Below are 15,806 nucleotides of genomic sequence, written 5' to 3'. Positions count from 1 at the left end.
GGAGACCCGGAAGAGGTTCCTGGTTCCCGGCTTCGGATCGGCGCGCATCGGCCCGTTGCGGCTCACTTGGGGAGTGAATCATCCGATGGAAGATCTTCCTCTCTGTCTCTCCTCTCTGTATATCTGACTTTGTAATGAAATAAATAAATCTTAAAAAAAAAAAAAAAAAAACAAAAACAAATCCTTCATTGTGGGAAGGCAAGAACTGCTATATTCCACCCAGCTGGGCTAACAGCATTTCAAACAGCTCCTTAACTGCTAGGTCAACCGCCAGCTGCCTATTTCTAATTTCACAGAGCTGGTATCCCCATCAGCATTAATGTGAACACATGTACAAGTTTCAAAAACACCACTCTAAATTCTTCATGCTCTGGCTCATCTTGCTAAGCTTCAAGAGGGCTGCTTTCACAGATCCACTGCTTAAAGTAGAATGATCACGACTGGTATTTTCCCCTAGCTAACAAATCACCATTTGTGCAACAGATCCCTGGGCCACGCAGGTGTAATCTATTCCATCCTTTACATTCTGGAAAAGATGTTCCGAAGTTCTGGCTTGTACGAATATTTCTATGGAGACAACGACGAGAGTTCTCAAAGATGCCCCGGGAGGCTGCTGATTCTGGAGAAAGGGTCACTGCCTTGAAGTGTCCGGCCCTCCGGTGGGACCACGTGGAACCACGTGGAACCACGCACACGCCTGCTCCGGAAGCCCGCACAGTCCTCCGAGGCACGGCCTCCAGCAGGGGGAGCTGTGACGCCGCTGCGCCTGCCGCCCACCTGCTCGGGCGGAAGGGGCAGGGCCTGGTCGGGGGGCGGTCGGGGTGCCCGAGCCGGCGCGGCCGCGGGGAGGGACTAGCGGCCCTGACGTGCAGGTAAGTGCGCCCCTGCCGCGCCGGCCCGAGCGGGGCCCGGGTGGCCCCGCCGCCCCCGAGGGCCTCGCCCCCGCTCCTGCCGGGGTGCCCCTCGCGGGAGCTGCCGCGCCCCGCCAGCCTCCGGGCCCCCCAAGGGCGCACCGGGACCCGCGGTGAGGGGGCATGGAGCCGGCCCAGGCTGCTGTCCGCCCCCGGCCTGGCTGCTCCCCCGGCGCAGACCAGGAGCCCCGGGGACGGAGCAGGTGTCGGATTTCCCTGTGACCTTGAGGCTGGGCTGCGCAGCCGGAAGGCCCGGGAGAGGAGCGCGGGGCACCCCGAGCCCGTGCGAGCTGTCAGTGTGCTGGGTCTGCAGGAAGAGGAAGCGGGCAGCTTGGCAGCAAGTGCCGCCAGCCGGCGTGGACACGAGGCTGCCCGGACGCAGCCATTGTGAGCTCCTCGTGGTTGCAGGACGGTGTCACGCCTGGATCTCCTAGTCAGGGCCCCCTCTCCGTCTACAGGATAGGTCACAGGTTTTACACTTCTCCCTGCACTGAGACACGTGGTACGGGCCTTCCCCCTGCTCGGCCCCGGCCCTCTCCTGCCGTCTCCCTTTGGTTCCCACGCGTCTGGGTCAGGTGCAAACTTCCACATGCCAAAGACCCTTGGAGGGCCAGCTCCTTGCCCATATCAGTCCAGCCCCATCGCTGTGTGGTCTTTGCCCATTTGCTTCTGTTGCACCAGGCCTACTGGTCTACCTTTCATTGCACATGTGTTCAAGCACTTAACCATATACCAGGCACTTATCGAGGAAAACCATGGGGTGAAGATTCCGGCTCTTGTGGAGTTGATACAGTAGGTTAGGAGTTGGACAAACAAAACTCAATAATATGACCCCAGGGGGTGAATGGTGGGACACTTAGAGTGAGGGGGTTGTGGGGGGAAGGTGGAGTTGAGCTGAATCAGTGTCACTGAGTTCCAGGCACAGCTGAACAAAGGTTTCTGCAAGACTTTACAGGTGTCCCCCACGTGCCCTGCGGAAAGGAGGACTCCTTGAAAGGTGGGAAGGCTGTGTACTCACAGGCGGACGCCTGCATGCACAGGTCACTGGGTTAGCAAGGCAGTGGGCTGATTATACTTGCCCTGCCTTGCCATGGTGCTGTGGATTAAGGTAGAGCAAAAAAGCCCTCACCACATGCCACTGCCTTCTCTCCAACTTCTCCAGCTCCAGGACCATGAGCTGAATAAACCTGTGTTGTTTGTAATTACCTCATCTATGCTGTATTCCATCCCAGCAATGGAAAACAGACTAAGCAAGCTACTGAGTCCGGCGTGTGCCACAGGCCTGAGGAATGCCGGCTTGCCGGATGCTGAGGTCGGATCACCCAGAGCCCGTGGACTGGAAGGGGCCCTAGGGACACAGGGATTTGGCGTGACGTTTTTGGAAGGATCTCACGGAGGGGGCTGCCTTGCACAGTGAGTTCAGATGCTACTTTGCTAAGTTGGCATCCTATTACAGAGCTTGTGGTTCAAGTCCTGGCTGCTCCATTTCTGATAGGGTTCCCTACTCACATGCCTAGGAAACCAGAGGAAGATGGCCCAGGTGCTTGGGTTCCTACCACCCAGAGAGACCTGGGCAGAGTCCCAAAAGCCTGGCTTCAGCCTGGCTTAGCCATGGCTACTAAAAATCTCTCTCTTGGTCACTCTTTGTGATAAATTAAATGAAAAAAAAATTAAGGATGTATTTAATTGTTTTAGTTGGAAAGGCAGACGTACATATAGAAGGAGATGCAAAAAGAAAGATTTTACATTTGCTGGCTCTCCCCTTCCTCGGCCCCAGCCCCCGAGTGGCCGCAGTGGCCACAACTGAACTGATCAAGAGCCAGGAGCTTCTTCCAGGTCTCCCACATGAGTGCAGGATCCCAAGGCCTTGGGCTGTCCTCCACTGCTTTCCCAGGCCGCAAGCAGGGAGCTGGATGTTAAGTGGAGCAGCCAGGATACAAACCAGCGCCCTTATGGGATCCTGACGTGTTCAAGGTGAGGATCCCGGCGTGTTCAAGGCCATCACACCAGGCCAAATAAAACGAATCTTTAAAAGTATCACTCCTGGGCCCTGTGCGGTGGCCTAGCGGCGTTAAGTCCTCACCTTACACACACCAGGATCCCCTATGGTCATCGGTTCTAATCCCGGCAGCCCTGCTTTCCATCCAGCTCCCTGCTTGTGGCCTGGGAAAGCAGTCAAGGACTGCCCAAAGCCTTGGGACCCTGCACCCGTGCAGGAGACCCGGAAAGAAGCTCCAGCCTCCTGCCTTTGGATCAGCGCAGCTCCAGCTGTGGGGGCCACTTGGGGAGTGAATCATCAGATGTAAGATCTTCCTCTTTCTCTATATATCTAACTTCCCAACAAAAAATAAATATTTAACAACAACAAAAGCATCCCTCCTGGGTGGGCATTTGGCACAGAGCTTAATGATGCCTGTGTACTTGATCCAAGTCCCTGGGTTCCGGTCCCAGCACCCTGCTAATGCAGATCCTGAAAGGCAGCAAAAAAAAAAAAAAAAAAGGCCCAAGTCTTTGGGTTCCTGCGACCCATAGAGGAGACCTACATGAATTCCTTAGCTACTAGCTCTGACCTGACCCAACCCTAGCTGTTGTGGGCATTTGGGAAGTGAAGGAATAGATGGAAGATGTCTCAAAAAAAAAAAAAAAAGAAAAAGAGAAAGAAATGTCTTCTTGCTTGGTGGAGAACCTTCTAGTGAGCCTCTGTTGCGCTACTGGTGATGGGCAATGGGAGCGGGCACAGGGCAGCAGGGGAGGGGTGAGAGGCAGGGGCATGCCACACCTGTGCTGCAGAAGCAGTCAGTGTGACTTCCTGACATGGTGCGTGTCAGAGGGAGAGCCCCGAGAAGGCTCGGGCATGACTGCCGGCTGGGCTTCCCAGCAGCTGGGACAATGGAGAGGCCGTGGGTTCAGTGCAGCACATTTGCAGCTGAGGTCACGCCAGGAGTTGATCTGTGGATGGATTAGATTCGGTATGCCTGAGGAGCAGCCACGTGGAGGCCATGTGGTGTGGGAGACCAGTTGCCTGTGCATTGATTCAATAAGCAGATTCATGGGACTCAGCATCCAGTCACGTGGTTGTGCCTTATTAGGACAGAAGAACCTGAAGCAATGTCAGCTGAGGGAAAAAGAGGCACAAGATCCAGGACTTCCGGCATCAGTCCAAGTGTCATCCCTCGGTTGGAGTCACCAAGGACATGCTCCGATCCTCCAGGAACAAAGTGCGTGGTACCATGCATCAGGGAAGCTCGTTAGAGTCACTGCCTAGGAATTTTACTGGAGGCTCATCCTGTGGGCACTCTGCCTTAATGGAGGAGGTCTAGAAAGAAAGCAGAAATTCAGCCTGAAGTCCACTGCGCAGTTGCCAGTGAGAAGGGCCAGGTGCCAAGTGACAAAGAAGGGGCTTGGTCCTCTTGATCCATGCTGCTAGGACATCAAAAAGAACCACCTAGGGAGCTAGAGATGGTAGAATTGAGCACAGCACCATGGCTTGGTGGCTAAATCCTTGCCTTGCACATACCAGCATCCCATGTGGGTACCAATTCGTGAACCAGTTTCCCCATTTCCCATCCAGCTCCCTGCTTGTGGCCTGGGAAAGCAGTCGAGGACGGCCCAATGCATTGGGACACTGCACCCACATGGGAGACCCCAAGAGGCTCCTGGTTCCTGGAACCACTTGGGGAGTGAACCAGAAGACAGAAGACCTTTCTCTGTGTAAATCTGACTTTCCAATAAAAATAAATAAATCTTTAAAAATGATAGGATTAAGGAGAGCGGCAATAACATTTTGGAGCAGTTGGGTTTTAAGAGAAGTCAAACTTAGAAGTAACTGGAGGGGCTGGAGGGGGTTGGGAGTTGTATCTGGGTACTTGCTTTTGAGTGAGAGGATTGACAGCATGCTGATGTAACAATGCTGTTCCCCACAGCTGGGCTTCAGATGACCTCTGCAGTCAGACCTCCCTGCCTGGGCATCCCTGCTCTGGGCTCCAGCTGGGGCAGGATCCAGCCTCCTTTCAACCTGTTTTTAAGTACGTTCTCAGAGAACCGGCTTACTTGCTGGTCCAGCCCCATTCAGCTACGACTGGCTGTTTTCTGCCCAGACCCAGCTACCTATGAGTGAGTATCAGTAGATAGCTGAAGGTGGTGGTTGATGTGGGAGGTGAGCAGGATGCTCATTTCATTTCCAGATAGGGAATCGACAAGTTGTAGGGGTTTTGTTTTGTTTTTAAAAAAGATTTATTTTATTATTTTTATTGGAAAGTCAGTTATACAGAGAGGAAGATCTTCCATCCTGTGATTCACTACCCAAGCAGCAGCAGCAACGGCCAGAGCTGAGCTGATCCGAAGCCAGGAGTCTGGAGCCTCTTCCGGGTCTCCCACACAGGTGCAGGGTCCCAAGGTTTTGCTTTTCCAGGCCTCAAACAGGGAGCTGGATGGGAATTGGGGCCACTGGGATTAGAACCAGCACCCATATGGGATCCAGGTGCAAGCAAAGCAAGGACTTTAGCCACTAGGCTACTGTGCCAGGCCCTGTTTTGTTTTTGTTTGTTTTAAAAAGAATGTTTTTAATTTTTCTCATTTGAAAGATGGAGAGTCAGAGCAAGATCTCCCATCTGTTGGTTCACTGGCCAAATGTCCAAACAGCTCCGGCAGGCCAGGCTGAAGCCAGAAGCTAGGGATTCCGTGCAGATCTTCATGCAGGTAGAAGGATCAGCTACATGAGCCATCACTCACTGCCTTCCAGGAGGCACATCAACAGGAAACTATGGAGGACAGTGATGACCCAATCCAGGATGCCCTGGCTATGGGATGTGAGCACCCCACGTAACAGCCTGACCACTGAGAGACACCCCTATGCACTGAGCAGAGGGGCTGAGAGTGAAGGATTGGGCCCAACCCCGCACTGCCTCTTCTGCCTCAGCATCTGGGAGTTCATGACAGCCCACCTGAACTTACTAGAAAATGACAAAAGACACATAGTATTGGAGCGACCGGAACCTGGAATGGGATGGGTGGTACAAGAGTTGGTGGAAAAGGAGGATAAGCCTTGTGGAATCTGGACAAAGGGAAGACCATGCCAAAAAGGACAGAAGCATTTTCAGAGGCCATTGTGGGCATGGAAGTCAGCCACAAATAGGAGCACACCTTGCCCGCTCTCCCCACCGCTCTATTTCCCTCACTTGTCTGCATTTCCATTTCTCTGATTCAGAAACTTTAAGGATTTATTTTATTTTTTATTGGAAAGTCAGATATTCAGAGAGGAGGAGACAGGAAGATCTTCCGTCCATCTACTCACTCCCCAAGCAGCTGTAACAGCTAGAGCTGAGCCGATCCGAAGCCAGGAGCCTCGAGCCTCTTCCAGGTCTCCGGTGCAACTGCAGGGTCCCAAGGCTTTGGACTGTGCTCAGCTGCTTTCCCAGGCCACAAGCAGGGAGATGGTTGAGAAGCGGGGTGGCCAGGATTAGAACTGTCACCCATATGGGATCCTGGTGCGTGTAAGGCAAGGACTCCAGCCACTAGGCTACCATACTGGGCCCCTGATTCAGAGATTTTTAAAAAAATGATACTTGCTTTATTTCGCATTTCAGACTTAAGAGTGGAGTCTCAGGAACAGTGAAATAAAAGGGTAATGGCTGTTGTTACCTTTGTGATTAATGGAAAGAAGGAAGGGGAACAAAAGCACAAGAATTATTATCAGAGAAATCAGTCCCAGGGCAGGGATGTGGTGCAGTGGGTTAAACCACCTCCTATGATAACCAGCAGCTCGGGACAGTGCTAGTTCAAGTTTCCAGTCCAGCTTCCTGATGATGGGCCTGGGAAAACGGCAAAAGGTGCTGGAGCCCCTGCTACCATGTGGGAGACAGATGGAATGCCTGGCTCCTGGTTCAGCCCAGCCCAGAGCTGGCTGTTACAGCCATTTTGACTAAGTGAACCAGTGGATGACTGTGTATGCACAGCTTTTCTTTAATAAATATATATTTAAGCACCAACAAAAAAGTTCATGGAAAAAAAATGTACGCTGTGATGCAGCTCTACGCAGTGGGAAGGGAAGGGAAAGAGGAAATGTAACCTTGGCGCAAAAGAAACTCGAGAGAATCGCCTAGAAATCTAATGCACAGGGATACTGACCTTGTGGAAACCAAAACTGGGTGTACTCGTGGAGGTGGGCCACTGTCACAGTAAGACAGTTGGTTTTGTTTGGGACAGAAATGGAAAAGGAGGCACAGTGCAGATCTGTTTGATTTGCTCATTCCCAGCTGACTTGCTGGGGCTTGGAAGTTGAAACAGAGTTGACAGATTGGCTCTGGGTTTTATGAAGTGGTCATTGGTGTTCCTCCTTGGCGAAGTCAATATTGTACCTGGGTAACTTAGGTCAATAAACATTCACTCTCCTGGGATTTTCTTCGCTCAACAAATCATTGAAAACCACTGCTAATGTTTTCCAGTGGCAAGCCAGTACCCCAAACTGATGTGGGCCAGCCAGAAAAGTAGAAAGAGTGCTTCCGTACATTCTGTCATGTCGCCAGATGCTACCCCACCCTGCATGTCCCCCATCCTCACAACCTCCGAAGTTCAGCCCATTGTTGCAGCTTGAAAGAAGACTGGCTGTGGCCTGCTGCGTGGTCCTCGGAGTGTGCAGGCCGAGAGAGCCTTTCATAGGACATCATCAGCACAGTACGAGACATCACATGTTCACAGTGTGTGTGTGTGTGTTGACAGGACTGCACTTGTGAAATAATACTGAATTACTGTCTTCCAGGACCATGGCTATGACCAGCGTCAGGTTACTGGCAGGTGTCTTACGAAAGCCCGATGCCTGGGTTGGACTCTGGGGTGTGCTCCGAGGAGCTCCGTCACTCCAACTCTGTGCCCCCTGGAACCAGTACTTGCATTTCTCGAGTACTCAGTTCAGTGCGTCAACTTATAAAACACTCTTCCATCATATTTTCTCACTGAGGTTCTCGAGACTTTCACTATCTCCAGAATGCATTTTTCCATTCTCTGTAAGACTCAAAAGTAACCTAAGCTCGAAGAAATCCTCGAGAAAGGCAATGCAGAAGGTGGAAGAAGAGGACTCCGACGAAGAGAGTAGCCAGGCTGAGCCAAGAGAGCAGCAGGAGGAGCTTGAGGGCGACCCCAGTGTGGTGAGAGACTATAAAGACTTGGAGAAAGCCGTGCAGTCCTTCCGCTACGACGTTATCCTGAAGACGGGCTTGGACATCGGCAGGAAGTGAGTATGAGATGCATTTTATTGGGAAAAATCTGTTCAAGATTTATTTATTTTTATTGGAAAGGCAGATTTGCAGAGATTTGGAGGGACAGAGAGAAAGGTTGGAGCTGAGCCGATCCGAAGCCAGGAGCCAGGTGTTTGCTCCGGGTCTACCACGTGGGTTCAGGGTTCCAAGGCCTTGGGCCATCCTCAACTGCTTTCCCAAGCTGCAAGCAGAGAGCTGGATGAGAAGTGGAGCAGCTGGGACATGAATCAAAACCATATGGGATCATAGTGCATGCGAGGCAAGGATTTAGCTACTAAGCTATTGTGCCGGGCCCCTGGTTATTTTCATATATAGTTGATTTAGTATATATTTGAATGAGGGAAAGATCGCCCATCTGCTGGCTCATTCCCCCAAAATGTTCACAACCAGACAGAGCATTGCCAGGTCAAAGCCAGGAAGCCAGAACTCGGTCTGGGTCTCCAAAGTGAGTGGCAGAGACCCAGGTACTTGGGCTGTCACCTGCTGTTTCCCAGGGGGCATGTTAGCAGGAAGCTGGGATTGGAAGCTAGGCCCTCCAATGGGGAGTGCAGGGGTCAGCCGCCGCACCAAACACCTACCTTAAAAGGGCCTTATCAGTAATTATTTCAGTCATAAAGCTGTATAGGTGAGCAAACTGATTTCCAAACAAGTCATGTGCCATATTTCCCTGATTCAGAGGCTCAGCTGACTGTAAGGTGAGCCACTGATTTAACAGCAGCTAGCATAAGACATACCTGGATTTCACAAATGCCACAGCGAGGGAAGCTGTTGCTGAGAATCAACAGGTGGAATAGAAAACGTTGGTTACGAATGCAGGCTCTGGAGCCAGACTGCTGACTGGAGGCTCCACTCTGCTTCTCTCCGTGACCTTGTGCAAGTTCCTGAAATGCTGTGAAACGTAAAATGAGAGAAGCTTAAAGGGTGAGCACTGGAGTTGAATGAATATCCATCTGTAGCAGCTGTGCCTGGAACACAGTATATATGCAATGCATGTTGACTGTCACAAAAAGAACATTGTGTGTGTTCACATATGGGTGACTTTTAAGGTTTCTGTAATCTCATTCTGTTAGAATAATTATATTAGAATAATGACATCATGCACAGTGCATACTGTAAGAAATATGGTATGAATACATTTAGAAAGATTTAAGTGTGTAGTCTGTAGCTATATGACCTAATTTAATGGGATAGTTTTAATTTTTAATCCGTAAAGTGTAGAAGACTCATTAAAGATGACCAAGCCCTCAGGCTCCCTCGTGGCATCCCAATCAGGATTTGCTGAATGTTCTGGAAAGTTGGACAGACACCTTCAGCTGCTGCTGCTGTACTCATCTCAGGTGTCACTCATTTGCATCTTCACCTGGTCTGCTTGCCCTAGTGATTCAGATGCCACTAGCTGGACTCTAGCTTTAGGGCGGGCAGGCTGTGGGTCTCTTCATGGGCTCGCCCTGAACGTGGGGTCTGGCTTTCTTCAATACTGAGTAGGTGTCTGAGCAGAAGGAGATGCTTATGCAGGCCGTTGTGACTCATCAGATCCACAGCCTCTCTGTGAAGGCGCTGCTTGGGGGTCCGTGAAAGCCCCAGACCCCAGTGTGGAACGGAGCTTCATGCAGATGTGGATGTGAAAGCCCCCAGCCAGGGCTGCTCAGCCGAAGTCCAGCATTGCAGTACATTGGGTTAGTTGCCACCTGCAATGCCAGCATCCTATATGAGGACCGGTTCAAGTGCTAGCTACTCCACCTTCCAGTCCAGCTCCCTGCTGATGCATCTAGGGAAGCAGCAGAAGCTGGCCCAAGTACCTGAGCCCCTGCCATCCACAAAGGAGACCCAGGTAGAAGTCCAGGCTCCTGGCTTTTGCCTGGCCCAGCCCCAGTCGACTGTTTGGGGAGTGAACCAGTAGATGGAAGATTGCCCTCTCTAACTCTGCCTTTCAAATAAATAATAAATCTTTAAAAATCAAGTGAAGGGCATGAATGCGCTAGCACACCTTCACAGCAGGTCAGTGACTGTCAGGAGGGCCACTGGTCTCCCTGTTGGGAGCAGTTAGCTTTCATTTTCCCAGCACCTGAAATGGAGATTTTGTTGGTGGGAGTCTCCATCAGAATAAACATTCATGGCAGGTGTTGTGTGCAAATTTGTGTAACTATATTTTTTTCATTTTTTATTATATTTTTGACAATCTTTACATAGCTAATTAGGGTAAAGAGGTTCAAGGGTTATAGGAAAGTGGGTACGACTATTATTTCCTTCATGTATCTGAGGTAAAGGGGGATACTGAGGGAGAAGCCCCACGTAACTATATATTTTTAAACAATTTGTTGCTGTTTTTTTTTAATAGCAAAGTGGAAGATGCATTCTACAAAGGTGAACTCAGACTGAATGGGGAAAAATTATGGAAGAAAAGCAGAACGGTGAGATCTTAAACCTACAGTGATATGTAGCTATTTCTGTTTGCCGCTGTACCAGCACTCGGTTAATATTGCCCAAGTTTTCCCCTCAGGTTCCTTAGCTTGTCTGGGGGTATTCCTGACCCGGAGTCCCTGACAGCCTCACCCACACAGGCCACTTTGTGTCGTGTAGCCCTAAGGACCTGGTGACAAAGCTTGCCCATTTTCTTTAAAATAGTGAGCTACTATCAGGACCAGCAAAACTCCACCCATTAAATTGCAAGGTTCCTAATGTTAATTGGCTGTGGAATCGTAAAGTAACATTTGACCCATGCAGGGGCGTTCTCTGGTGTTACCCTAGCAGCTGTGTCATTCTGTTCACTTCGGCACTACGCACAGGGGCGTTCTCTGGTGTTACCCTAGCAGCTGTGTCATTCTGTTCACTTCGGCACTACGCACGGAGCACTTACCTCTGTCAGAAAGGACAGTCTGTATTTTTGACAGGTCTACGAAAAATACTATTTCTATATATTTGCGTGTTCTCTACTTGAAAGGCAGAACAACCAAGGGACAAACTTCTATCTGCTGGTTTACTTACCAAATGCCCCCAACAGCAAAGGCCAGGCTGATGCCAGGAGCCAGGAACTTGGTCCGAGTTTCCCATGTGCTCAGCAATGGCTTGAGCCGTCCCTGCTGCCTCGCAGCGTCTGCACTGGCAGGAAGTTGGAGCTGGAGCTAAAAACAGGTACTCCAGTGTGGCACATAGGCATTTGCATAAGTGTCTTAAGCACTCGATGAGAAAGCTTCCAGAAACATTTGCATTCACCTGGAATTGAAATGTTACTAACACTACTAGGGGCTATCATTGAGTGGGGCATTATGGGTTACAGGAATTTCCTTCATGCTTTTTATTTTTTCTTTTACCCTGACAATGGGTCATGCCCATAATTGGAAAAAACAATGCTGAGAGTTAGCAAAACAATCTTAATGCTTTAAGATAAAATGTTTGGAAGAGGGGCACGTGGGTTAAGTCTCCTCCTGTGGTGCCAGCATACAGTATGGGCTCTGATTCCAGTCCCGGCTGTTCCATTTCCAATCCAGCTCCCTGCTAATGGCCCCAGGAAAGAAGTGATGGATGGCTCACATCCTTGGGCCTCTACACTCACATGGGGAGACCCAGAAGAAGCTCCAGGCTCTGGCTTCAGACGGTCCCAGCTTTGGCCCTTGTGGCCATTTGGAGGTTGAACCAGTGGATGGAAAAAATCTGCCCTTCTCTCTCTCTAAATCTGCCTTTCAAATAAATAAAACAAATCTTTAAGAAATAAAGAAACAAAACATTTGGAAGACACGAGAATCAGGAGTGTCAGGAAGTATCAGCCCTCAGGGTTGGCAGAGCAGATGTTCCCAAGGAGTTAGAGCCACTCTGGGAAGTAGCTTCTGTTTCACCTGCTTCGTGTCTCGTCACCCTCTGAAAGTCCTGAGCTACAGGCTGCTCCCCTGGGACACAGGGTGACCCGTGAGGCCCTCAGCTGTGCATCTGGGTGAGCACTGGGGCTGCGCTCTGGCCGGGCTCTCCAAAATCATGAAAGAACCTGGCTGAGCAGCAGGAAAGGGAAGGCCCCCTCCTACCCCCAAGCCAGTCTCAGCACCCCTATCCATCCCTCTAACAGCAGCTGAGCTGCAGCTTCACCACTGCACTTTGGTTCAGGCTGCCCCTGGCAGATGCTTGTCCCTTGGTTCTTCTTTCCAGACCACTGCCCCACCCTGCTCCCCTGCAGCCCCGGGACTGCAGGACCCAGACCCATCCTGGAGTCCCTGAGGGGCCTGCCTGTGCAAGCCTTCATTACCAGCCCTACCGGCCTGCGCCCAGAGATCTCGTCATTAGCACAGCCTAATTGCTGCTGCTTCATTCTGCCTTGGGTGCGCTGCAGCTTCGGCTGCCTCCCAGATGTCTCCTGAGGGTCAGCCAAGGAAGAGGCCAGCATTAGCACTTGGTCCTAGCAGCTGCCTTGTTACTAGGAGGCCTGGTCACCATGGAAACTGCAGCTAAAGGCAGATTTGAAATGTAGATATTTGGAACAGTCCCTAATCCTGGCCAGTTTGGCTTTGTGTTTGCCAAAGGCCACGGGAGGGGATTGGGATGGGAGAGGGATAAAAAATGTGGTGCCTTGCTTGGCCTGCTCTCAGAGCCCAGGCCTGGGAGGGACAGCACTGCTGGGATGCTCCAACTGTGACTGCCTGCAGGTGAGCCGAGCTCTCCTGTGGTGCAGCAGGTGCTGGGTGGCTGGCTAGATGGAAGCCATCCTGAACTCGTGTGGGAAAGCGCCCCTCCCCTGTCCTCTGCTCTGGAAGGCAGGCAGGCATGCACACACACAGTCACCCACCCGTCCGCCAGGGAAGTCGGTGGTTTGTTCTCCAATCACATGTCCAGCCTGTGAGGGACAGGCATCAGGACACCCACAGGACAAGAGCGCTTGAGAAGGGCTGCATTCTCTGGCTGTGTCCTTTTGTAGCCCAAGCTTGTGTCATAGGCATATACCATTCATCAAAGAATTTCAGCAAAACCAGGTTAACTGCAGGAGAGGTAAAGAAGGGTGCCCAGGGCTGGCACATAGAGGCAGTGAGGTGGTCATTGTTGTCACTGGAGCCATCAGATCTGCTGGTGTGCATGACCCTCCACCAACACACACACACATAAACACACGTCCCCTCCCAAGGGGAGAGGCAGACATGATGCCTGGTGGAGCTGTGAGCCTTCTGTTCCTCAGCCCAGAGGGGAGTGAGGGAATGGCTGAAAACCTACCCTGCCTGAGCTTCACCACCTGCTACTCTGGGCTTCCCAGTTTAACCAGAATGGCGTGGCGGCATCAGGCACTGGTGCCCATCTTGTAGACTAGCCCCCAGGCTTACAGAGGTCCTGCGTTGGTGGGGGGTGGAGGGCAGATAAAGGCTTGCCTTGGTAAGGTGCTGTGTTTGGACAGTCTGAAGTCATGTCTGCCTCAGAGGACAGTCATTGGAAACTACGCTCATCCTGGGGCCAGCACCATCACACAGTAGGCTAAGCTCGGCCTGCAGCCCTGCCATTCCATATAGGTGTCGGGTCATGTCCTAGCTGCTCCATTTTTGATCTAGTTGCCTGCTTAAAACCTGGGATAGCAGTGGAAGATGGCTCGAGTCCTTGGGCCCCTGTACCTACTGAGTCACCTGGAAGAAACTCCTGGCTCTTGGCTTTGGATCGGCTCAGCTCTGGCTGAGAGTGAACCAGAGGTTGGAAGATCTTTCTGTCTTTCCCTGTGTTTGTAAATCTGCATTTCCAGTTAAAAAAAATTTTTAACCACTCCCAAATGCCTACAATGGCCTGAGTAAAGCCAAGGGGCAGAAATCCAAGCCAGCTCTGCCACAATGAGGCATCAGGTCTCAGCTCATTGAGGCATCACTACTGTTCCCCAGAGCCTATATGGGCAGAGCCTGGAACAAGCAGTCAGAGCAGAGTTGACATAAGGGCATCTTACCTGTTAGGCCAGACACCCCTGTGCCTCTGCAGCTCTTCCTGCTTTCCTGGGGTATTTTACCTTTGCCAGTTGAAGCTTGTCTTTCTTCTTGATCATGTGGGCACTTGGGGCAGTCTGTTTCCTTTCCAACCCATGGCTCCCATCTCCATGTCTGTACATCCTCTGGGCTGCAGTTTGAGAAGTATCATGCTGGAGATAATCTTTCCTGTGCCTGTAGCAGTCACTGTACACATATTCTCTGCCATCGTGCCCCACTTTGTCTTGAGGTAGTGTTACCCACATAAATGCATCCATGTCCATATTCCTTCCAGTTACCCAGCAGCGGGAGGGGAGCTGCCCACGCAGGGACTGTCCAACAGGCCACCAGGGGTCTACTGCTGAGCCCCTGGTATCTGGGTGAGACCCTTTCATGCCTAAGGCACTCAGGAGAAGGAACAGGCCCACAGGCAGTAGGGCTCCTGAGCTGGCCTTCCAACCAGGGTGCATGCCTCGGCCAGGGCTCTCTAGCAGGTGCCAGAGGCTCCGTGTCCTTCACCTCTGCAGGTGAAAGTGGGGGACACACTGGATCTCCTCATTGGGGAGGACAAAGAAGCCGAGACCGAGACAGTGATGCGGATTGTCCTGCAAAAAGTCTTTGAGGAGAAGACCGAGAGCGAGAAGTACAGAGTGGTGCTGCGAAGGTGGAAAAGGCTCCAGCTGTCCAAGAAGACTGGGTCTAAATAAACAGGTGATTTTTCCATGGTGAAGCTGCTTTCTCGTGGCGGGGTGGGAACCCAGCTTAGGCCAGCACATTCTTGTTCCGGTTTCCAGCCCATTTGTGGAGAGCCCGGAGGCTCTGGTGGAACATGGGGTGCAGATCTGAAGACTGTTCCCTCCTGGGGTCCTGCCCACCTCACCAGCACATGCCCTCTACATCCCAGGGAGGGTCACTGATTGGCTACACATCAACCACCTTACAAGTCACCACAAAGAAAACTAGCCTCCTGGTGGCTTAGGGTTTGGACCTTCTCTAGGGGCCAACTTCCTCCAGGTTCAGGCTGTGTAGGGCAAAGTCAAAGTCAGCGTCACCCCTCAGACCACTGGGCCAGATGCATTGGGGGAGCCTTTTCTCCACCCTCCCTGTGAAGTACCAGCGTGCGGGCCTTTGTCCCTTTGCTCTGTCAGCACGAGTTGGGGTGTGTGAGATGGGTTCCAGCTGGATGACCCAAAGGGCAAGCAGAGCCCACCAGCAGTTGTCTGCTTGGAGCACGGGCCGCTCAGCTTAGGCAGCCAGAGGCTTGGTGTTGGGGTGATTTTTGAGCTAAGAGTGATTCTTGCATTTTTAAAACAAGCAAACAACAACAACAAAACCCATATGACAGAGACCTAAAATATGTACTGAGTTTTTACAGACCAAATTTGATGAGCTGTAATTCAGGGTAATAGTTGAAGGGTTAGTTTTCAGGTGAAAGCAGGAATCACACAGATGTTCTCAATGAGAATACAAATTCCAGCAGACCAAACCTTCTACTTTAGGAATAGAGGAGTTATCGGTGGAGCACACATGCCTCATCAAGGGGCATCTGCGGGAGCAGGTACAATCCCAGGAGTCATTTCCCAGTGCTGCCAAGGGGCTACTCAGGGAACTGGGCTTGGCTTGAAAGGACAGGCTGTGACTGGGCTCATGCTTGTCCTCCAGTAATCCCTGGGACTGCAGCCTACTGAACTCCTCTGAACCCCAGTTTCCACTCTGACTGAACGGGG

General features: G+C 51.5%; 1 protein-coding gene across 1 annotated transcript; it reads left to right on the top strand.

The window, feature by feature from the left end:
* The first annotated feature begins 781 nt into the window (after positions 1-781).
* MTRES1 (mitochondrial transcription rescue factor 1) lies at positions 782-14,802 on the top strand. The gene is made up of 4 exons (XM_004580346.3): positions 782-872; positions 7,669-8,139; positions 10,503-10,575; positions 14,607-14,802. Exons 2-4 carry the CDS (start codon positions 7,673-7,675, stop codon positions 14,784-14,786), a joined length of 720 nt encoding a protein of 239 aa, XP_004580403.2. The 5' UTR covers positions 782-872; positions 7,669-7,672; the 3' UTR covers positions 14,787-14,802.
* Positions 14,803-15,806: the final 1,004 nt, after the last annotated feature.

Source organism: Ochotona princeps, chromosome 1 (genome assembly GCF_030435755.1).
Source record: "Ochotona princeps isolate mOchPri1 chromosome 1, mOchPri1.hap1, whole genome shotgun sequence".
In the NCBI taxonomy this organism is placed as follows: domain Eukaryota; kingdom Metazoa; phylum Chordata; class Mammalia; order Lagomorpha; family Ochotonidae; genus Ochotona; species Ochotona princeps.
Note: the sequence above shows the minus strand (reverse complement) of the source record. Positions and strands in the feature narration are given on the sequence as shown.